The sequence below is a fragment of the Podarcis pityusensis genome (assembly GCF_964106645.2).
Source record: "Podarcis pityusensis genome assembly, chromosome: 5".
NCBI lineage: Eukaryota > Metazoa > Chordata > Lepidosauria > Squamata > Lacertidae > Podarcis > Podarcis pityusensis.
The window spans coordinates 2,524,631-2,549,113 of NC_138032.1; the positions used below are offsets into that span (position 1 = coordinate 2,524,631).

The window sequence follows — 24,483 nt, forward strand, 5'->3', positions numbered from 1 at the left end:
TCCGGGTCATGTGGCCAGCATGACTAAGCTGCTTCTGGCGAACCAGAGCAGCGCACGGAAACGCCGTTTACCTTCCCGCCAGAGCGGTACCTATTTATCTACTTGCACTTGACGTGCTTTCAAACTGCTAAGTTGGCAGGAGCAGGGACCAGGCAATGGGAGCTCACCCCGTCGTGGGGATTCAAACCGCTGACCTTCTGATCTGCAAGTCCTAGGCTCTGTGGTTTAACCCACAACACCACCTGTGTCCATACACACACACACACAATTTTATTAATTTTTAACATATCATTTCCAACAGTCATTTAACATAACTTCTTATCTTATACAATATTTTAGACTTCCGCCAACAACCTCTGAAGATTTTTCGTTCTTTATCACTTATTCTGCATTTCTTAATTTCTCTATTACTTTTAATTATCATTAATTAATAATTCTCTTCATAGTCTTCCTTGCAATATTTCATATAATCTTTCTTACAGAACTTCCTGCAGTCCTACTATCGTAATCTGCTTATTACAATTGCTTTTCAAATAGTTCAAATATTTACTCCAGTCTTCTAAGAATCTCTGGTCCCGCAGGTTTCGAATCCTTCCTGTTAATTTATCTGATTCTGCATAGTCCATTAATTTAATTTGCCATTCTTCTTCCGTCGGTAATTCTTCTTGCTTCCGTTTCTGTGCCAATAGTATTCTTGCTGCCGCTACTGCACATAAAAACAGCTTACAGTCCTGTCTGTTAACATCCTCCCCTACAATGCCAAGTAAAAATGCTTCTGGTTTTTTAATGAATGTATATTTCAGCATCTTTCTCATTCATTGCAGGTTTTTAAACGGCAATTGGATGGCCATATGTCACAGGTGCCTTAGTCGTGTTTCCTGCCTTGCAGCAGGTTGGACTAGATGACCCTTGAGGTTCCATCCAGCTCTAAGATTCTGTGAAAGTTCTCAGCAACAGAACTTCTCCCAGTGGCCAGACACCCCCAGGAAGTGTCCCCAGGCAAGACGTGAAAGCAACAGAGCTCTCCATCGGAGCTCCATGCCCACCTGCCCTACACCTGGCAGGTAAAATGAAGTCAGACCAAAAAAGGGGTTTGGAGGTGCCAATGATCAGCTGATTGGGAGCCCCTGCAAAGCCCCAGCTGTTTTTTTTGCAAGCACTGATGTTTGGTGCTTTCTGGGAGCTGCGTGCAGCACTCAAAGCCCCGGCGACCAGCTGAATGCTGGATCTCCAAAGCGTAGCACCATGGTGAGCTTGCACTCGCACAGTATTAATTTCTCACTGCGTAGGTGAAAATGGATGTCACTGTGACATCAGGAGATCAGAGGGTGGGCAGCCTTCTTCACCTGCCTAACTTGGTCCATGGAGGGTGGGGCAGAGAGCAACCCAGACCTTTGTCCAGGTCCAATTCCAGTCCATAATGACTGCCGGCAGTTCTCCAGGGTTGCAGGACAGGGCAGGAACTGGAGCTGGGACTTTCAGCCGCTGTGCTAGAACATCGCGTGAAAAGAGGGACACAGCAACCTTTGCGTCTCTGCTTTGGCAGGTGCCACAAGCAGCACACTCAAACCGCACGGAGCTCTGTTTGCAAGCGGCTGCATCTCATTACCCTCCATCCATTATTCTCCGTGGGGTGGGGGGTGGTTTGACTTTTCTAGCCTTGAGATTCTGCAGTCAAGGTGATCCCACTGCCTGGGATGGAAAGTTGTTCCTGAGCACCTGCAAAAAGCCTCTCTCGCCCTCCATCCATGCTGGAATGTCCACCATGCGGTTTTCCTTCTTTGCCTTTCTTATGGCGTCGTTCCAGGCCGATAATTCCCTCTCAGCCCACACCACAGGTGCGCCTGCTGTTCTCCTTAATTCGACCAACTTTGCACTTTGCAAAAGGCAAACATCCTCCTTGCTTTTTTAAATTTAAATTTTTTTAGGTTTACCATTTTTTCAATACTACATCATAACAAATAACATAATTCACAATTCCTAAATTCCCCCATTCCTCTCCCAACTTCCTTCAACCTCCTTCTCTGGTTTATTTCAAAATAATATCATTTCCTGCATATTTCCTTTCTCACTCCTTTCACTCCTAAATTGTATAAATTTTGCTAATTGTAAATGATTATTCAAAACCTACTTATGAGTCCAATTCTTTGCATTGATTCTGTAAATAGGCCGAAAATGGTTCCCAGTCTTTCCTAAAGGAATTTTTGTCCTTATTTCAAAGTCTTTCACTTAGTTTTGCCATTTCGACATATTCCATAAGCTTCTCTTGCCATTCCTCTTTGGTTGGTATTTTATCGCTTTTCCATCTTTGTGCCAGTAGCATCCTTGCCGCGGTTGTAGCATACATGAAAAGTTTACATCCTCCTTGCTTTCTGATGCAGAAGAGCTGGGAAGAAGAATATTCCCCCCACCACTTGGAACACCAAATAGATTTCTCCTTCCCGCTGATGAAGGAGCCTTAAGGTTTTCAAAGCTGATTTGCCTTCCTCCGGGTGTTTCCCAGTTCCTGTTTGCACCGGCTCAGTCCCTCCTGCACTGGAATTCTTCAATGGGCCCACATTTTCCTGGCTGCCAGAGCCAGGCGCCCACCTCCCTGTCCTTCTTGGACAGAGGGCCTTGTGCATGAGTCCACCTTGTGACCCCCCTGCACTGCCAGCACCCCGTTTCCGCGGCCAGCTTGGCAAATTCGGCTCCGTGCTGCAGAACTACTCTCCCGGGACATCCGGTCAGCTGACTCTGCAGGGAACCAATCCCAGACCACGAGACCCTATAAAGCACGGCGTTTCGGAACTCGCTCTTCAGTCTGAGCAACATAGCAGAGAAGATGGTCATGCAACTGGCTGTCTTTTCCTGACCGCTGCCTCGTCTGGTTTTGACTCCTCTGACCTCTTTTTCTGCCATACTGGTACACAACCCCTGCTTGTTTTGACTGGCATATCCAGTTCTGGCAGGCAGTTCTGCTGGGTTTTTAGGGCCCCCAACTCTTGGCTGTGGTTACTTTTACTTAGGGACACGGGTGGCGCTGTGGTCTAAACCACTGAGCCTCTTGGGCTTGCCGATCGGAAGGTAGGCGGTTCGAATCCCCGCGATGGGGTGAGCTCCCGTTGCTCTGTCCCAGCTCCTGCCAACCTAGCAGTTCAAAAGCATGCCAGTGCAAGGAGATACAGTGGTACATCTGGATACGAACGGGATCCGTTCCGGAGCCCCGTTCGCATCCTGAAGTAAACGTAAGACACGACTGCGCATCTGCGCGTGTCGCGTTCTGCCGCTTCCGCGCATGCGCGTGACGTGATTTTGAGCGTCTGCGCATGCGAAAGCTACTTCCGGGTCACCGCGGAGCTCAACCCGAAAATACTTAACTTGCAGCTACTTCAACCCAAGGTATGACTGTAAATAGGTACCACTGTGGAGGGAAGGTAAACAGTGTTTCCGTGCACTCTGGTTTCGGTCACAGTGTCACGTTGTGCCAGTAGCGGTTTGGTCCTGCTGGCCACATGACCCGGAAGCTGTACGCCGGCTGCCTCGGCCTGAAAGCGAGATGAGCGCCGCAACCCCAGAGTCGTCTTTGACTGGACTTAACCGTCCAGGGGTCCTTTACCTATTTACCTTTTTTTCTTTCTGACACTGGCAAAACAAAAGCCCCCAGCTCCCCCAAATTCAACCCTAAGCAATGTATTTGATCTATACCTGCAGAGGGAGCCAAGTGCCCACAGAGGGTTATATCCTGAACGGGCTCAGGTGTTCTTCAGTTCAAAGAGTGTGAGAGGCATTTTAATGAATTTCATCTTTCTTCTCCCCACCCTTTTGTTTTTCAAGTAGTCACTCAGAATTCTTTATACTCTTTGAGAAACAAACATAATAGTCTTAATGATCCCACTGAGCAGTTAAAATTCAAATTACCGAGCGCTGGGAGCAGTACACACAGACAAGCACTTTCCGTAAATTACTCTCCAATTTGGGTTGTGATAAAAACAAAAATACAGGAATTTTTAAAATGTGCCTGCATATATATATATATATATATATATTCTCTAAATGTTCTTCTTGCATCTGATTTACATTCTTACTTGGCTGCTATTCTTCTTCATAATCTCTTTTATGGAAAAAAAACAGCAAATGAATTATATTATTTTAAAAATAGCTGTTCTTTACAGTATGGATCTGGCATCTGCTTTCTTTTTATACGCGAAGGCACAAACCGCAAGAAAGGTTCTCCTGCCCAAGCCCCATTTGACACCAAGAGAGTAGGAACGTTGGATCTGGGCCTCAGAGAGGCTTGCCTTCAAACGACAGTTACTACTATTATTATCAATTCCTGTTGTTATTGCGAGGGTATCTGTATTTCGCTGTAAATTATTCCATTTGGGGTCAAACCCTCTAAAACCAGGTGTAAAAGAATAAAAAGAATAGGGAACTGGGAATAAAGCAGTACGAAGCGACACAATTTAATATGGCAGGGGAACTCTTTTAGACCTGATCCTGCAAACAGACGACCTCCAAACAGATTCAGACCCAGCAAGAGACCACAGAGCCAGGGTGTGCCCTTAGTGGTTAGAGTTTCGGACCTGGGAGAGACCTGTGTTCGAATCCTCGCTCAGCTATGAGGCTTGTGGGGGTGACATTGGGGGCCAGTCACTGACTCCCAGCCTAACCTCTACCTCACAGGCTTGTTGTGAGGATTAAAAGACGAGGGGGAGAGAGCCACACACACCACCTTGAGATCCATCGTTCAGCCCCGACACTGAGGTCCAGCTACGACGACCTTCTGGTGGTTCCTTCCCTGTGAGAAGTGAGGTTACAGGGAACCAGGCAGAGGGCCTTCTCTGTGGTGGCGCCCGCCCTGTGGAACGGTCTCCTGTCAGATGTCAAGGAAATAAACAACTATCTGACTTTTCAAAGAGATCTGAAGGCAGCCCTGTTTAGGGAAGTTTTTCATGATATTTTATTAGAACTGGATATGGAACAACTGATTGGTTCAAAATTGGGAAAGGAGTACGGCAAGGCTGTATATTGTCTCCCTGCTTATTTAACTTATATGCAGAATTCATCATGCGAAAGGCTGGACTGGATGAATCCCTATCCGGAATTAAGATCGCCGGAAGAAATATCAACAACCTCAGATATGCAGATGACACAACCTTGATGGCAGAAAGTGAGGGGGAATTAAAGAACCTTTTAATGAGGGTGAAAGAGGAGAGCGCTAAATATGGTCTGAAGCTCAACATCGAAAAAACGAAGATCATGGCCACTGGTCCCATCACCTCCTGGCAAATAGAAGGGGAAGAAATGGAGGCAGTGAGAGATTTTACTTTCTTGGGCTCCATGATCACTGCAGATGGTGACAGCAGTCACGAAATTAAAAGACGCCTGCTCCTTGGGAGAAAGGCGATGGCAAACCTAGACAGCATCTTAAAAAGCAGAGACATCACCTTGCCAACAAAGGTCCCTATAGTTAAAGCCATGGTTTTCCCAGTAGTGATGTATGGAAGTGAGAGCTGGACCATAAAGAAGGCTGATTGCTGAAGAATGGATGCTTTTGAATTATGGTGCTGGAGGAGACTCTTGAGAGTCCCATGGACTGCAAGAAGATCAAACCTCTCCATTCTGAAGGAAATCAGCCCTGAGTGCTCACTGGAAGGACAGATCCTGAAGCTGAGGCTCCAAGACTTTGGCCACCTCGTGAGAAGAGAAGACTCCCTGGAAAAGACCCTGATGTTGGGAAAGATGGAGGGCACAAGGAGAAGGGGACGACAGAGGACGAGATGGTTGGACAGTGTTCTCGAAGCTACAAACATGAGTCTGACCAAACTGTGGGAGGCAGTGGAAGACAGGAGTGCCTGGCGTGCTCTGGTCCATGGGGTCACGAAGAGTCGGACACGACTAAACAACAAAATTTTATTGTGGTTTTAATATTCTGTTGGAAGCCGCCCAGAGTGGCTGGGGAGGCCCAGCCAGATGGATGGAGTATAAATATTATTATTATTATTATTATTATTATTATTATTATTATTATTACCACCTATGGGACTGCACTCCTGGTACGCCCTGTGGAGGACCTTAAGGTCCACAAATGACAACATTTTGGTGGTCCCAATTGGCAGGTTGGTTAGATTGGCCGCAACTAGGGTCAGGGCCTTTTCAGTACGTGGTGGAATGCTCTGTCAGAAGAAGAAGAAGAAGAAGAAGAAGAAGAAGAAGAAGAAGAAGAAGAGTTTGGATTTGATATCCCGCCTTTCACTCCCTTTAAGGAGTCTCAAAGCGGCTAACGTTCTCCTTTCCCTTCCTCCCCCACAACAAACACTCTGTGAGGTGAGTGGGGCTGAGAGACGTCAAAGAAGTGGGACTGGCCCAAGGTCACCCAGCAGCTGCATGTGGAGGAGCGGAGGCGCAAACCCGGTTCCCGATTACGAGACTACCGCTCTTAACCACTACACCACACTGGCTCTCAAGAGACTGTCACAAGAGACCAGGGCCCTGCGGGACTTGACATCTTTCTGCAGGGCCTGCAAGACGGAGCTGTTCCGCCTGGCCTTTGGTTTGGACTCAGTCTGACCCTTATGTTTCCCTCCCCTTATGGTCTTGATTTATCGGCTACTTTTAAAATGAGGCTGCATTTTAAATTGCATTTTAACCTGTATTTTAAATTGGTTCCCCCCCCCCCATTATGTTTTTTACTGCAATTTTACTGTTGTTAGCCACCCTGCACCTGTCTCTGGGGAGGGCAAGGTATAAATAAAATTTATTATTATTATTATTATTATTATTATTATTATTATTATTGCCAGAGTTGTGTGGGAGCTGAGTTGGAGGTAAGCTGGAAGAGGGAGATGCAGAGATCTGCTTGCTCTGGGCTGGATCCAAATCTTGCTAGAGAAGCAAGAACTGCTGAGTGTCAATGCTGTGAGGCGCCACCACCTTATACACAGGTTGGATATATATGTAAATAAAACCACATATATATTAAAGACCAAAGTCTCTGCTGACCTTCATTACAATGAAACGAAGTCCTGGGCAAGTGCCTGGGACTCCTGGGGTCTCTCACCGCTCAGAGATTGTGGAGGTGTGTAACAATGACAACAAATACACTAAAGGGGCTGTATTATTATTAATTATTATTATTATTATTCCTGAAAGAGAGAAAAGGTGGGATACAAATATAATCAATATACTGCACTTTTCCATGTATTAGATGAGGGTTTTTTTAAATTAAAAAAAAAGCTTTAAAAGTTGGGGTCGTCCTATACACGGATAGTGCATAGGGTTGATGTGTGATTGGCTTCTGCTGCGACCCAGAGATTGTTATTGGCGGCTGTGGCAAGGGGTAGTGTTCATTGGCTATTGCTTCGTTAATTGTGCGTCTGATGGGACAGATGATAAGCGCTATCGTGATGCGTGCAAGCTCAACAACTTTGGGCAATCTCCCTCCCAATTTTCTTAATTTTGAGTCCCCCAAAATAGGGGGCATCTTATACATGAGGGCGTGTTGTACACGGAAAAATACGGTATATACCGTATTTTGCGCAGTGAAAGCAGCAATCCCTCTTGCTGTTCTGGCTTCTGGGATAGCTGCGCAGCCTGCATTCGCTCCATAAGACGCACACACATTTCCCCTAACTTCTTAGGAGGGAAAAAGTGAGTCTTATAGAGCAAAAAATACAGTATATCAGAGGAGGCCATTGCAGAGCTCCAGGTGAGCAGCAGAAAGGAAGATTTAACTTGCCTCATTATACTTGCAAAAATGAGGGGTCGCAACAGGTCACAGGGAAGAGAGATGACATCACGGGAGGAAAACGGTCCTGGTTGGGAGAATGTCATCAGGACATCGGCAAACGGCGCATTTGCCTAGCGAAGCCGTGTCCCCAGCCTGAGCAAGCCGCTCGTCCTTGGGCGACGTCCTTCTGATAAGTACCGAGGCTGGAAAGCTGACAGCTGGCACAAGGCGAGCATCGCGCTCGTCAATCTTTTATAACAGCGCATGCAAGGATATTGCAACTAACCTTCCCTTTCCGTCCCAAGACTGCTGCCGTGGCTCTGCTGCATCTTTTCGGACCTTCAGGGGGAGGGGAGGCAATGGGAGGAGCAGCCGGGGGGGACGTCAAGCGGGGCAGGGTTGGGGGAATTGAGAGGCAGTGTGGAGCAATGGTTAGAGTGTCGGACTAGGACCCAGGAGAGCAGGGTTCGAATCCCTACTCAGCCATGAAGCTCACTGGGAGACCTGGGGCCAGGTATCAGCTCTTAGCCCAACCTCCCTGGTCTCCCTCCCTGGTCCTGAATAGGGCTACTGTGCGCAGGTGCGCAGCCTGGGAGTCATTCTGGACTCCCAGCTGTCCATGGAGGCGCAGGTCAATTCTGTGTCCAGGGCAGCTGTCTACCAGCTCCATCTGGTATACAGGATGAGACTCTCACTGCCCACAGGCTGTCTCACCAGAGTGGTGCATGCTCTGGTTATCTTCCGCTTGGACTACTGCAATGCGCTCTATGTGGGGCTACCTTTGAAGGTGACCTGGAAACTACAACTAATTCAGAATGTGGCAGCCAGACTGGTGACTGGGAGCGGCCGCCGAGACCATATAACACCGGTCCTGAAAGATCTTCATGGGCTCCCAGTACGTTTCCAAGCAAAATTCAAAGTATTGGTGCTGACCTTTAAAGCCCTAAACGGCCTCAGTCCAGTATACCTGAAGGAGCATCTCCACCCCCATCGTTCTGCCTGGACACTGAGGTCCAGCTCCGAGGGCCTTCTGGCTGTTCCCTCACCGTGAGAAGCCAAGTTACAGGGAACCAGGCAGAGGGCCTTCTTGGTGGTGGCGCCCGCCCTGTGGAACGCCCTCCCACCAGATGTCAAAGAGAAAAATAACTACCAAACTTTTAGAAGACATCTGAAGGCAGCCCTGTTTAGGGAAGCTTTTAATGTTTAATAGGTTATTGTATTTTAGTGTTTTGTTGGAAGCCGCCCAGAGTGGCTGGGGAAACCCAGCCAGATGGGCGGGGTATAAATATATTATTATTATTATTATTATTATTATTATTATTATTATTAACCTACCTCACAGGGTTGTTGTGGGATGAAATGGGGAGGAGGAGACCCATGGAGGTCACCTTGAGCTCCTTGGCAGATAAATGTGGGAGATAAAAATAATAAATAATAATAATAACAGACCCGATCTGTGCATGGTAAGCCACACACCAAAGAGACTAATGATGACATTATTGGTTATTATGCACCCTTGTTTTCTGCTTGCCACAGATTTGCCCACTGTCACCACCAGCAAACCTGTGGCTGCCAGGTCTCCTCGCAGAAATTAATATGCCACCCGCTCCCCCCCCTTTTCTATAACTAACAGGCAAACATTCTCCAAGCAGAGGTTTGTTTAGAGGGGCAGAGGAGTTCGCATCTCATTCCAAACAAGCGGGCTGTGAAAGCCTCCTGATTCACATTTCCTTCTTTTCCATGCAGTGGGGCAGTGCGGCAGAACTCAATTTAGGCTATTTGGCAGATAAGGTGCTGTAATAATGGCGCTTATGATCGCGTTTGTATCTCTGGGAAGGAAACAAGACGTTGGGCAATATTTAAGGCTCACCCAACCCAAGCTCAGGCATCCAGCTCAGGCATCCCAGCCGCTGATAAAAATATTGGTGAGTATTTAAGCAGAGGGTCCCTCCAGATGACAGTTTTCTGCAACAAGTGCACTGGTGATGGAATCATAAAAAGGTAAAGGGACCCCTGACCATTAGGTCCAGTCGTGACCGACTCGGGGGTTGCGGCGCTCATCTCTCTTTACTGGCCGAGGGAGTACAGCTTCCGGGTCATGTGGCCAGCATGACTAAGCCGCTTCTGGTGAACCAGAGCAGCGCACGGAAACGCCGTTTACCTTCCCGCCGGAGTGGTACCTATTTATCTACTTGCACTTTGACGTGCTTTCGAACTGCTAGGTTGGCAGGAGCAGGGACCGAGCAATGGGAGCTCACCCCGTCGCGGGGATTCAAACCGCCGACCTTCTGATCGGCAAGTCCTAGGCTCTGTGGTTTAACCCACAGCGCCACCCACGTCCCTAATGGAATCATATTGCACCTTATTCTGCTTTATTAGCCGTTCCAACTCCCCAGCGATACTAGATTATTGCTGTCCGGAGATGAACTCTTGTGCTATAGCGCAACCAAGGCAGGATGACTTCACCTACCCAAAAGCAGAACATTTCTGGCATGAAGAGTTATGGGATTTCAGCAAAAAGTTACGCAGGCATGAACTGATTGGAAATGAAGCGGTATGTCTCCCCTGAAACTTTTGCAGATGCAAACGACATTTAAACCGGAATCAACATATCCACAGTGGAAAGTAGATCTGAAATTTACAGATTATTCTCTTTTGAAAGAAAACTATATGAAAATGATGTACAGATAGTATATCACACCAGTACAAATAGCAAAAATGTACAAAACCGGGTCAAACATATGCTGGAAATGTAAAGAAGAAGAAGGTACTTTTTATCATATGTGGTGGGAATGTAGAGAAGTTAAAAATTTTTGGGAAATGATATACAATGAATTGAAAAAAAATGTTTAAAATGACATTTATAAAGAAACCTGAAGCATTTTTGTTAGGGATTGTAGGACAAGACCTGCCAAAAAACAAAGAATCTATTTATGTACGCTACAACAGCGGCAAGATTTTGTTAGCACAAGGATGGAAGAATGAGGAAATCCCAACGAAAGAACAGTGGCAAGAAAAATTGATGAGCTATGCAGAATTGGCTAAGTTGACATACAAACTGCGTAATAAGGACAACCGTGACTTCAAGGAAGAATGGGACCTTTTTACAAATTATCCAAAAAGACAACAAAATGGCTTGGACTCCTTGGCAGGTTTTGAATAAACATTCACAAAGTTCCCAGTTGAATATATGATAGATAAGGCAACGATATGTACAATTTTATAATATGCAGTGGATAATATGTGCGAAGAAACCAGGGAGGGGAGCTGAGGGAAGTGCTGGGGGGGGGGAGAGGGGGAGGGAGAAAAAAAGGGGAGAATGTAAATGGAGAGCCAGTATGGTGTAGTGGTTAAGAGCGGTAGTCACGTAATCTGGGGAACCGGGTTCGCGTCCCCGCTCCTCCACCTGCAGCTGCTGGGTGACCTTGGGCTAGTCACACTTCTCTGAAGTCTCTCAGCCCCACTCACCTCACAGAGTGTTTGTTGTGGGGGAGGAAGGGAAAGGAGAATGTTAGCCGCTTTGAGACTCCTTAAAGGGAGTGAAAGGCGGGATATCAAATCCAAACTCTTCTTCTTCTTCTTCTTATGTTGATTGATAATTTGTTTGCTAAAATTGTCCACTAAAATATATATTCAAAAAAAGAAGAAGAAACCGGAGTCAACGTATGACTGTCCTGACAGCATCACAGACACAAATCGTCATGAAAGCTCCATAGAAAATGATGTCTAGAGGGACTCGGGGCTTTGTGGTGTTCAAAGCCCTTTGCTTGCATGACTAGAGTTGTCTTTACAACAATCTTGCAAGGGAGGTCATGTTGACATTTCCATTCCACCTTAAGAAACAGACATGGGATTCTTACGTGTCACATGCCTGTTTACATTCCAGCACAGTATGCTGGGAACTTCCCTTGTGTATAGCTTTTGCTTTTAGCTGTTCTCTCTGAGACGACATGAGAAAGAGGCTACATGTTTCTTTGTCCTGATTCATGATGAATAAATCTGTAGTTGTAGTATGCTTCCACAAGCCTCACACCTATTCTGGGTGCGCAGTTCGATCTGCCGATAGTGTGCCCTGGCTTTGAAGCCTGGGTTGCTGATTTCCGTTGGAGCAGAGGCCGATGGTCCATGCAGCAGGACAGCTGGAAGGGAACAGCCCGGCCGGGGCTAGCCAGCTGGCCTCCCGGACCTCTGCATGCCGACAGGTCAGTGCTGGACTCTCCTTCATTGGAGACTTTTCAACAGAGGTTGGACGGCCATCTGTCAGAGATTCTATGGCTGTGATTCCTGCGTTTTTGTGAATCTACGGATGCCCATGTTGCACATGGCCTGCGGGGAAAGGGACTCGAGACAACACGCGGTACAGAAATGGTGGGTGATGAAAGGTCCCTTTCAATCAGGAAAATCTGCTTCTGGTAGGGTTGAGCTGAGCAGCTGGAAGAGTAGGAAACGATGGGAAACCCCACAGGGAAGAGGGAAGCAACTGGGGCAGAAAACCGATGGATGGGGAAAGGAAGAGGGACCTCCCTGCTTCTCCCCTTGGTTATCAGGCAGAGGGCCTTCTCTGTGGTGGCGCCCGCCCTGTGGAATGCCCTGCCATCAGACGTCAAAGAAATAAACAACTATTGGATTTTTAGAAGACATCTGAAGGCAGCCCTGTTTAGGGAAGCTTTTAATATTTGATGAAGCATTGTATTTTAATATTCTGCTGGAAGCCACCCAGGGCGGCTGGGGAAACCCAGTCAGATGGGTGGGGTATTATTGATAATAATAATAATAATAATAATAATATCTCTGCTCTGCTCTTGAGTGCCTTCACAGGCAGCGGGTTTTTCCAATTGAAAAAATGGTGCTTGGGCTATCCTTACAGAGAATCAAAGAAATTATGCAAGCTTTCCTGAAAGTCCTTCCCCACCCTACTTTGGCTAAAGGGCAGGGCATAAATTCTGCAACAATGGGCACAGGGGGCAGGCACAGGTTTGCTGCTGCTGCTGCTGCTGGAAATCTAGTTGGAAGGGATCCTGAGAGCCATAAGATCCAACCCCCTGCAATGCAGGAATCTCAACTTTGGGCCTCTTGTGTGCTTAAATTCTAGGCAAGATCTGGACTGTCTGGTTCCGAGCTCTCTCTCTTAGGCTGGAATCCTAACTCCACTTACCTGGCCCACAATAGGACTTACTGATGAGTAGACACAAGCAGGATTGCCCTGCTAGTCATTGCACTGCATTCTCTCAATCCTTCCTCTCCTCTCCTCCCTCCCTCTCTCTGGGTGTCCTGTCACCGATTTTGCCACATTTTGAAACACAGACTTCTCTGAATTTTGCAGCGCAGTTCTCCAGCAGAAATGCACCTATTATAGCAAAGTGTGTATACTTGCTTTGCGAAAACATGTATATTAGACACAATTGCATGCAAATGCCTGTCTGTTAGGAGACATCAGCACTAAAAGGCTGATTTCTAAAGGGTTTTTTAGTTGTTAAAAGAAATACAATAGAAATTGCTAGTTGGTGCGAAGAAGTTGAACTTTGAAAAAATGAGAAACAGAGAGAAACTGAGATGCACAGATTCACACATTCCTCGTCCCACATGGCGACACGGACATGTTTCTGCTACCACCACCCCAGGTTATTTGTGAGACCGTTTTAGCATCCTGGGGGAGGCAGAGAGGGGTGGAAGAGACCAGCAAAGCTTCTCATACGATATGAATAATGGCAAACGGAGAGAGACTGAGCGAAGGTGCAGGCCAGATAATTGGAAACGCATTAGAAGATTTAGCATTTGCAATGCAAACCACGCAGGGCTGGCCCACGGCCGTTGTCCTGCTTTTCATCCTAAGCAACCAATTCCCCATCTAGTTCAAGGCCAGAGTTGCGTTTGGGGAAAGGAGTGTTGGATTTATGCCGATTCCTTTTCCTTCCCTACCCAGGGAGAAGAGGGTGGGTCTCAGTAAGGGGCTCTTGGCTGTTGAACCCACAGAACATCAGGCACCACCTTCTGAACATTCCTCAGAACATTCCTTCTGAGGAATGATCAAGGGAGTTGGGCATGTTTAGCCTGCAGGAGTTGAATTATGGTGCTGGAGGAGACTCTTGAGAGTCCCATGGACTGCAAGAAGATCCAACCTATCCATTCTTAAGGAAATCAGCCCTGAGTGCTCACTGGAAGGACAGATCCTGAAGCTGAGGCTCCAAGACTTTGGCCTCCTCATGAGAAGAGAAGACTCCCTGGAAAAGACCCTGATGTTGGGAAAGCTGGAGGGCACAAGGAGAAGGGGACGACAGAGGAAGAGATGGTGGGACAGTGTTCTCGAAGCTACCAGCATGAGTTTGACCAAACTGTGGGAGGCAGTGGAAGACAGGAGTGCCTGGCGTGCTCTGGTCCAGGGGGTCATGAAGAGTCGGACATGACTAAATGACTAAACAACAACAAAGCCTGCAGGAGAGAAGACTGAAAGTTCATATGACACCGATCTTCAAATACCCCAAAGGCCATCTAGTTCAATCTCCTGCAATGCAAAAATCTCAGCTAGCCATCCAACCTCTGCTTAAAAACCTCCAAGGAAGGAGAGTCTGCCTCCTTTTGACCAAGTCTGTTCTGCTGTGCTTACCACCAGGAAGTTATTCCTGATGTTTAACCGATGAATAGTTAATCCCTCAAATGCTCCGGAGGTTCAACTCACCACCGATGGATTCAAGTTACGAGAAAGAAGATTCCAACTAAACCTTAGGAAGAACTTTGTGGTGGTGAGAGCTGTTTGACAGTGGAATGGAAAGTCCTTCCATGGGGGCTTCCAAGCAAAGGTTGGGTGGCCCTCTGTCACCGATGCTTTAGCTGAGATCTCTGCATTGCAGAGGGTTGATGACCCTCGTGGACCTCTTTCAACTCCACATTTCTATTATTCTATTTTGTATTTGCATTTCTTTTGAATGTCCGGTTGTTCTTAAATGTCGCTAGCTTTCTGGAGCCCCTGGGGACCCTCGGTGGTTGCTTGCAAGATGTCCTTGCGGTGCTCTGGGACAATTGTGCTCGACAAGGGTTGTCATCCTGCCCCTCCAGCACTCAAAGCCGCGCTGAGGATCAGGCTCACGCCGCCGGCCAATTACCATTCTTTTATGCTTTAAGAAAGATTAGATGATAAATCTGAAAGCGGGAGAGAGGACGAGGATCCTCTTGCGTTTTCTTGCTCATCCTTTTATCTCCGAACGGAGGAAGCTTACTGAACCTTTGCCAGCAATTCACTCAGGCTAATGAAGTGCGTAAGTAATGAGATTAAATAATCTCAAAACCATTATTGGGCTGCCTGAGGCAGATGCACCTCAAAACTATGGCAGATTCGGGGTGAGACGGGAGGGAGGGTCTCCCTTTCCCTTTGAAAGATTTCCCCGCTCTCGCAAGCGCAGGATCGTGACCCTACACCAGGCCTCCTCCAAGACAGAGTCCTCTGGAAACTGTAGCTCTGAGGAGAAGGATGCCCTGGTCCATCTCATGTGGGACATGAGAACCGCCTCCCCTTCCTTGTGCCTGAAGGAGACTCTTGTGATGGCTGGTCCACAGTCATCTTGGGGAGAGATGCCTCACAGTTGGAAACTCCATTAGCCCCAAAGGAGCCAACAGCTGCAGAAGAAGACTTTTCAACTGGCCAGGAAGTAGCACTCCAGGGATGGAGACCACCCAGCCGATCCTCGGAGCTTTTTTTGAGAGGTATGAAGCTCAAGGAAAGGCTGCGACTGAAGTGAGCTGCTGGTAGGGAGTGGTAATAGGGCCGATCCTCGGCCTTGCAGCAGCATAAAACAACAAAAGGAAGTTAAACTATGGAACTCACTGCCACAGGAGGCAGCGATGGCTTCAAAAGAGGATAAGACAAATTCATGGAGGAGAGGGCTATTGATGGCAGAAATGCTTCTGAATACCAATTGCTGGAAACCACAGGAAGGGAGAGGGTTGCTCTTATGCTCAAAGCCTGCTTTCTGGTTTCCCATAGCGGCATCTGTCTGGCCACTGTCGGAACAGGAGGCTGGACTAGATGAGCCATTGGCCTGATCCAGCAGGCTATTCTTATCCTGTTGTGGGAGAGGAGGAGGAGGAGGAGAACTAGAAGCAGAGGAGGAGGAGAACCAGAAGAAGACTCAGAACCTTGCTGAGACAACATAGATGTTTAGTCTCAGCTGCAGGTGAACTATCCATGGTCCTGAATCTGATCTTCCTCCAAGTTGCTCATCTGGGGAAGCAGGAAATACCGACCTCCCCTTCCTTGGATTTGTAAGGCCAGTGACCTAATTCCTAACATAGGGGTGATGCGGGCACAAAACGTCATTGCTAAATCCCCCTCCCACAATTGCTGTGGTTCGTGTGTAGCTACAATGTCCCCCTGGCTGATCCCAGGCTCTTCTAAAAGGTCCTAGGCAGGATCTGGGGGTGCGAAGGTCCTTCCCCTGGGATAGGGCTCTAAAGATGCTAGATCCTGTCTGTCTCAGCCAGAGGGAGGTGCTATCCTGTGAATGACAGGCCTGGCCTCCAAACAACACAGGGGAACAGCTTTGTTAAGATACTTGAAACCAAGTCAGGAGGTTGGTCCTTGTAACCCCAACTTGTCCAATCTGATAGGTGGCTTCAGATGTCTTTCTCAGATGTCTGCCAACCCAAGATCATTTGAACTGGGATTGAACTTGAGGACTGACTGGGATTTGAGATAAATTTTGGGCTTTTCCCAAATTTTATGAACGTCCACTGGCCAAGTGGGGCAGGGGTTCAATGACTCACAGGACTCCTTGCGTAGTTTGCTCTCCTTTCTGACCTCTCTGGGACATCAGGTCTTTTCCACCTCTACTACCAGAGACGGGAAGAGCTGAATGTGAGGCCTTCTGCATGCCAAGCTCTACCACATTCCTACATAGTCTTTCTCTTTGGGATTGAACAACGTCCTTCCTTCCCACCTTGGCCAATGAAATGAAAGTGAAATAAAGTCAGCTTCCCCAGGAACCTTCCTTCCAAAGAAATTGTCCTTCCTTTCCAGTAAGAAACATAAATGCAATGAGGCTGACCATAAACGTTTAGTTTTACGTTGCTGTAAATTTTTATCTAATGCTGAAGGGTAAGAGAAGCAGAGGCTACGGGACTTGACTTTGACACTGCTGCGTGGTCTCCCCTTCCTGACCACCGTATAAAGTGGGTTTCTTGACTCTTCTGTTGTGCAAAGGGCGGGGTTGGCTTACCTACCCAAAACACATGCTAAAGAGGAATCCATCAAAGGGTCCCCTTTTGCTCCAGAAAGGTGTAAGTCCATGACTTCATAGAATTGTAGAAATGGAAGAGACCTCAGGCTAACTGACCTCACAGGGTGGCCGCGAGGATAAAATGTGGGGTTTAGGAGCACTAGGTGCACTGCCTTGAGCTCTTTATCGAGAAAAAGGTTGGCTAGAAATGCAATAAATAGGCGTTCGTCATCTGGGTCAAAGGAGTTACTTTATCCAAGTAGCTTAGCTGGACGCAAAGCAGCATATGCTTTGGGGATTCCAAGAAATGAATTCCTCAGAAGATTCCTCACACCTGAGTCCTCCAGACAGCCAATGAGCATCGACATCGACAGGTATGACCTCCAGTGTCCTGTACCACCCCCTTGCATCTTGGTGCACCCCAAAGATAATCCCACTGCACCCCAGGGGCAGGTACATCTCACATGGAGACCCCTGGTGTAAGTGGGGACTCGAGAATCAGAGAGACACAGAACATACAAATGGTCTTCCTGAATCCGAAGAGACACCTGTCAGTGGAGTGGAGTGGTTAGAGCGCTGGACTAAGACCTGGGAGAGGCTGGAGTTCGAAACCCCACTTGGCCATGAAGCTCAATGGGGTGTGGCTTTGGCTACCGCTCACTGCCTCTCAGCCAAGCCTACCTCTCAGGGTTGTTGTAAGGACTGAATGAGGAGGGGGACAGCCACAAGGTCCTTCAAGGAAAAGGCAGGATAGAAACACAATGAATGAACGCCCAGCTCCGCCAGAAGCAGAGAGCGGTCGGAGACACTTACGATGTAGCAGGGCTCGCAGTAGGCTTTCTTCTCCACAGCGTAGAAGGGCTGGCCCCGCAGTTTGTTGCCGCAGGTCACGCAGGTGAAGCACTCCACGTGGAAGACCTGGTCCATCGCGGTGCAGCCGGTTCCTTCTCCCACGACGTTCTCCCCGCAGCGGGCACAGCGACCTGGAGGGCAGACAGGGGCCTGGCGTTAGGGGCCACTCATGGCACTTGGCTGCGAAGGAGACCCCCATGGGAACGTAAGGGGGCATCAACTGGATCTGCATGGACAGGCGGAGTCCCCCAAACCCCGGGCGGCCCCCGTGTGGAATAACGACTCAAGACAACGTGTTATGGGATTAAAATTGGCCACAACTTTATTATGTTTCAGATGTGGGTAGACCTTGGCTCAGGCACTGGGCGTTTATCCCTCCCAGTCCCCTGCCGGGGATCTGGGGAACATCAGGGTTATCCAGTGGGGGGGGGGGGCTGGCTCTGGAGAACATATGTTCAAGCAGAGAGAGTCTGTATTGGCAAAACCTATTTGGTGTTTCGCAACTTTCTGACTAGTTGCAGGACCTTAGCCAGACCTAGCAGAGTACACGCAGAATCCACGGAAGCAATTGGCGACTTGGCTGCAGACAGGCTAGACGAAGCAGGAACCAGGAACTTGTAGTTAGGTGTTTATTCTATACAGTGGACTATTTACAGGAACAGAACACGGATCTTTCGCTAGCGCTCTCTCTCACACAACTCACAACTCCTACACTGACACACAGAACTCTGAACACTGAATACTGAACTAACACAATCCAGTTAGTAGGCCATTAATTATCACTCCCTTGAGAGAGCTTGACCAATCAGGGAGCTGTCTGCATGTCTGTTATCATCAGGCAGACTTACTCCTTCAGATTGCCTTCTGGCTGTCTTCCAAACCTTAACTGACTCTGTGTGAGTAGCTGCACATACACAGTTTCCCAACAGTCTGCCCCCGTTATGCCGTTGTCGCAGGGGAGAGCAATGACGACCTCTAGGTGCCTCCCCTCAAACAACCCCTTTAACAGGGAACCCTGGTATTGCTGCCACAAAGAGGAGGGGGGCGTGTGTCACCACTGCACACCCCTCCAATTCAGGGAAGATAGACTAAAGAATTCCACCCAAGGCCTGATACCGTGAAAGTTGTGACGTTTTGCTACGGGAAAGGCAAACCTGCCAATGCAGGGGAATTCCTTTCCAGCCCTTGAACAGTGACCTTGACGTAGCAGCGCCTGCGTACCTGTGGAGAAAAGGTTAACCTGCAAAAGAAGTCTTAACTGAGGGAGGGGAGGGTGGGAGAAGCCCTGGAGCCAACTGGCGATTCCCAGGTAAGATCCTCCCTCTATTGTGTGGGCAGGTGGTCCCTCCCCCTACCTGGCCTGATCACCTTGGCAACGCTTCTCCAGGCGGGATTGGGCAACTGACTGAGGTGGGTGGAGACCTCCAGGTATCCCACCTGGGGGGAGGCGAAGCCAAGCCTGGGCTAATGGTGCCGCATAGGTTCAGGGGCTGCGTGCGACCACGCAAAGTGCGCCTCCCATTTAATGTGGGGAGCTGTCGTTAGCTGGAGGAAGAGGAGGCAGGGCGGAAGTTTACAAAATTAGACCCGGCACAGAGGAAGCAGATCAGGAAAAGTTTTCCTCCCTCTTGGCTAATACTAGAACTTGCAGACAAGTAATGAAGCTGAATATGGGAAGATTCAGGACAGAGAAAAGGAAGGACTTCATGCATTGTGACTTGCAGTTATTTTTGCTGATTACAGTTTAGACAAACCTAGACAGCATCTTAAAAAGCAGAGACATCACCTTGCCAACACAGGTCCGTATAGTAAAAGCTCTGGTTTTCCCAGTAGTGATGTATGGAAGTGAGAGCTTGACCATCAAGAAGGCTGATCGCCAAAGAATTGATGCTTTTGAATTACGGTGCTGGAGGAGACTCTTGAGAGTCCCATGGACTGCAAGAAGATCAAACCGATCCATTCTGAAGGAAATCAGCCCTGAGTGCTCACTGGAAGGACAGATTGTGAAGCTGAGGCGCCAAGACTTTGGCCACCTCAGGAGAAGAGAAGACTCCCTGATGTTGGGAAAGATGGAGGGCACAAGGAGAAGGGGACGACAGAGGACGAGATGGTTGGACAGTGTTCTCGAAGCTACAAACATGAGTCTGACCAAACTGCGGGAGGCAGTGGAAGACAGGAGTGCCTGGCGTGCTCTGGTCCAGGGGGTCATGAAGAGGCAGACACGACTAAACAATTAAACAACAACCACAACAACAGTTTAGTAAAAACTGAGAAGTGTAAACTGTTTAATTATTATTTGCTAGTATTTAATTTTACTGTTTGCCTTTTTGTATCGGAACAGATTGTTTATTATGTGTGTGATCTTTGCTGTTTCTTCAGCTTGCAGATGGCCTTGTGCATAGCAATATAGAAAGGCGGTATGCAGATTAAAAGTGAAATAAAATGCAGCGCATAGTTAAAACTGTGGAACTCGCTCCCACGGGAGGCCCTGACTGAAAAAAATGACCCACAATTTAAGAGGAACAAAGCAGAGAGACACCTTTCATTCACAAATTCTACAACAAACTAAAGGCCAGCTCCCAAAGGTTTATACTAACCTGTGGACATATTTTACAGATGTCCAGTGTTATAGGTTGAGATGTATGCACAGGTTTTCACAATGGATTTTGGAGGAATGCTTGAGGAAATTTAGAGAATAACAATTAAAAAAAAGTTTTTTAAAAATAAAATAAATGTCAGAAGTGCCCTGCTGGGTCAACCAAAGGGGTTGCTTGGTAAAGTCTCCCGCTTTCAAACAGAGACCAACCAGGAGATTCTGAGCGTCTCAAAGAACAGGAACTTCTGCATGAAAAGGATGCTATCTCAGTTAGTTTGTTACATTGCTAATGGTGGTTTATATGTGGATTATTTTTACTGTGCATTTGCATTTCTTTTCTATTTTAAACTTTAATGCATCCTAGAACTCCCCACCCCCGTTCATTAGTCTGATTTAAATGTGGATTTTCTATTGAGTTTTGCATATCATTTTCATTGGTATTGCTTTATTTCTAGATTTTTGTAAACTTCTATTTCATGTTTGGGACGCGGGTGGCGCTGTGGGTTAAACCACAGAGCCCAGGACTTGCTGATCAGAAGGTTGGCGGTTCGAATCCCTGTGACGGGGTGAGCTCCCGTTGCTCGGTCCCTGCTCCTGCCAACCTAGCAGTTCTAAAGCATGAAGTGCAAGTAGATAAATAGGTACCGCTCTGGCGGGAAGGTAAACGGCGTTTCCATGTGCTGCTCTGGTTCGCCAGAAGCGGAATCACCATGCTGGCCACATGACCCGGAAGCTGTATGCTGTCTCCCTCGGCCAGTAAAGCGAGATGAGTGCCGCAACCCCAGAGTCGTCTGTGACTGGACCTAATGGTCAGGGGTCCCTTTACCTATTTCATGTTTATAGAGGGTGGCATTCAAGTAAGTATAACACAGAGAGGACCCGCTGATATGAATGAACATGACGAAGTCCAGTCCAGTAATTTCTCCCATAACATTAAAACTCGTGGACACCCAAAGAAGCTGAATGCTGGAAGGTTCGGGGCAGATAAAAGTCCTTCTTCACACAGCACAGAGTGCCTTCTGGCGGTTCCCCTATTGCGAGAAGCAAAGCTACAGGGAACCAGGCAGAGGGCCTTCTCGGTGGTGGCACCCGCCCTGTGGATTGCCCTCCCATCAGATGTCAAAGAAATAAACAACTATCTGACTTTTAGAAGACATCTGAAGGCAGCCCTGTTTAGGGAAGTCTTTAATATTTGATATTGTATTTTAAGCTTTTGTTGGAAGCGGCCCAGAGTGGCTGGGGAAACCCAGACAGATGGGTGGGGTATAAATAATTGAATGAATGAATGAATGAATGTGGAACTCCCTCCTGCAGGAGCCAGCGATGGCCATCACCTTGGATGGCTTTAAAAGAGGATTAGACAAATTCATGGAGGAGAGAGGGCTGTCGGTGGATAATAGCCACAATGGCTCTGCTCTTCTTCTGCAGCCAGAGACAGCAATGCTTCTGAACAAGCCTCTTTGTATGGCGAGTTCCCACCCCCATCAGTGGAAATGACACATGACACAATTATTAAGGTTAATGGGCTAAATAAGGCCACAACTTTTCTTGGTTACAGGTGATGAGCAATATTCGCTTAGGCATAGAATCATAGAATCATAGAGTTGGAAGAGACCACAAGGGCCATCGAGTCCAACCCCCTGCCAAGCAGGAAACACCATCAGAGCACTCCTGACATATGGTTGTCAAGCCTCTGCTTAAAGACCTCCAAAGAAGGAGACTCCACCACACTCCTTGGCAGCAAATTCCACTGTCGAACAGCTCTTACTGTCAGGAAGTTCTTCCTAATGTTTAGGTGGAATCTTCTTTCTTGTAGTTTGGATCCATTGCTCCATGTCCGCTTCTCTGGAGCAGCAGAAAACAACCTTTCTCCCTCCTCTATGTGACATCCTTTTATATATTTGAACATGGCTATCATATCACCCCTTAACCTCCTCTTCTCCAGGCTAAACGTGCCCAGCTCCCTTAGCCGTTCCTAACCGACTATATCCAGCTTCAGCCCGTCCTCTTGAAGTCTGGGAAGGGTTAACCACCAGTAGGGGGAGTCCTGCTGATGCACATCAACTAGGAATTCCCCCGGGGCCCCCACTAGGGGACGTGCCTTAGGCCCTCACCTCCCTAGGCTTTGGATAGGGCCACGCCCCCAGAATCCTTTACCGGACTACCCTTCAATATGTGGGGCAGGTGATGGTGCTTCCTCCCCTCTTCCATCTACAGAACAATACCAATGCCTAACCGCCAATACCAAGAAAGTTGTGACGGTTTGCAACGAGGTAGGCAAAAACTGAGGGCCTGGTGCCAATTTGCCAAGTGGAAAAATTCCTACCAGGCCCCTCAACGGTGACCAACCAACCAAGGTCCATAGCAAGGTCAAGGAACGAAAACCTTATAGGGCGGGAGGGTGGGAAAAGCAGGAACAGCTGGCAGGCGGAAAAGAGGGAGATCCCCGGCCGTGTCCTGCTTTAAATAAGGCAGGCCACACCCCCAGAGCCAGCCGATTGGCTGGCCAGGAGGTGATGCGGCTTGGAATCCCTCCAATCGCGCAGGGGGGCCGTGAAGCCCACAAGTCCACCTCCTTTTAAGGGCCGAAGTAGATTTGCAGGAAACCAGAGGAAGGTGAGAGTTTCTTTTGAGCTCTGGTCCTGCTTGCCACTGTAAGAAGAGGATGCTGGGCAAGAAGGCCCTGTGGCCTGATCCAGCATGCTATCCTTACGTTGTTACATTCTAAACTGCCCTGTGATTTTCTGAAGGATAGGGGCACATCAATTTAATCAAAGATATCACTGTTCTGGTCCAGTGAGAGCTGGACCATAAAGAAGTCTGATTGCCGAAGAATGGATGCTTTTGAATTATGGTGCTGGAGGAAACTCTTGAGAGTCCCATGGACTGCAAGAAGATCCAACCTCTCCATTCTTAAGGAAATCAGCCCTGAGTGCTCACTGGAAGGACAGATCCTGAAGCTGAGGCTCTAATACTTTGGCCACCTCATGAGAAGAGAAAACTCCCTGGAAAAGACCCTGATGTTGGGAAAGATGGAGGGCACAAAGAGAAGGGGATGACAGAGGATGAGATGGTGGGACAGTGTTCTCGAAGCGACCAGCATGAGTTTGACCAAACTGCGGGAGGCAGTGAAAGACAGGAGTGCCTGGCGTGCTCTGGTCCAGGGGGTCACGAAGAGTCGGACATGACTAAACGACTAAACAACAACAAGCACTGTTCTTAAGAGCTCAGGCGAGGCATTGGAAGGAACGGACGAAAACTCTGAGATGATGCAGCAGCCAAAGCCATCCCTCCCTGTTTCTTTGGCTTGCAAGGAGATGCCTTCATCACGGTTACATGCGCCTGCTTCCGCCGCTCCCCAGAGCCCCCGCCGCTGCTGCAGAGCGATACATGACGGAGAGCTGGAGAAACAGAACACGGCGTCTTTGAGCCAGGACGTCTTTCTTATGTAAATACATCAGACTGAAATAAGGGCTCCCACAGGTGCCATCAATAACCGCTGTTCCTGCGGCGGCGCAGTGCGTGCAACCTGCCCCCCTCCTTCGCCGCCTTCTGAATTCTCGCCGCTTTCGGAGTCCCTCCGATAAGTGCGCTTTAGAGATTCATGGCACATCCCGGCTTTTGGACGGCCGGGAACCCACTGGCAGCGGACGTGGAAAAATCATTATTCCTAATGAAGAAATATCGATGACAGAACAGCGTTTCTAGTCAGCAGCCTAACAAGATTTCCGTTCCTGGTCCTTGTCGAACCCTCGCCCGCCCCGCATCCCGGCTACGGTGCATGTCGCGCAAACACACACAGAGCTTTGCTCTTATGGATTTCCCTTCCAGTCAAAGGCCACCGGTGACCACACTTTAATCTTTTAAGACCTTCTGCTCACGACAGCCATTTGACGGCGAGGGATAAGAATAGTTGGGACACGGTGTTCTGCGAAGAGGGGGAAAGAGAGCAGCGTTGGGTCTGCCTTTCTTCTCGTTGTTGTTGAATGTTTTAACTATGCAGTGCGATCACAGAAGTCAAGCTGAGCTGGGATAGCTCAGTCAGTAGAGCACCAGGGCCTTAAGCTCAGTGTCGTGGGTTTGAGCCCCACACTGGACCCAAAAAATTCCTTCAT

General features: G+C 48.1%; 1 protein-coding gene across 3 annotated transcripts in view; it reads right to left on the minus strand.

Moving 5' to 3' along the window:
• LPP (LIM domain containing preferred translocation partner in lipoma) overlaps positions 1-24,483 on the minus strand; it is a 295,201-nt gene that overhangs the window by 22,796 nt on the left and 247,922 nt on the right. For all 3 annotated transcript variants that reach the window (XM_081007502.1, XM_081007503.1, XM_081007504.1), the window contains one exon: positions 17,734-17,903. In XM_081007502.1, the coding sequence (XP_080863628.1) occupies positions 17,734-17,903 (170 nt within the window). The remainder of the gene's footprint in view (positions 1-17,733; positions 17,904-24,483) is intronic.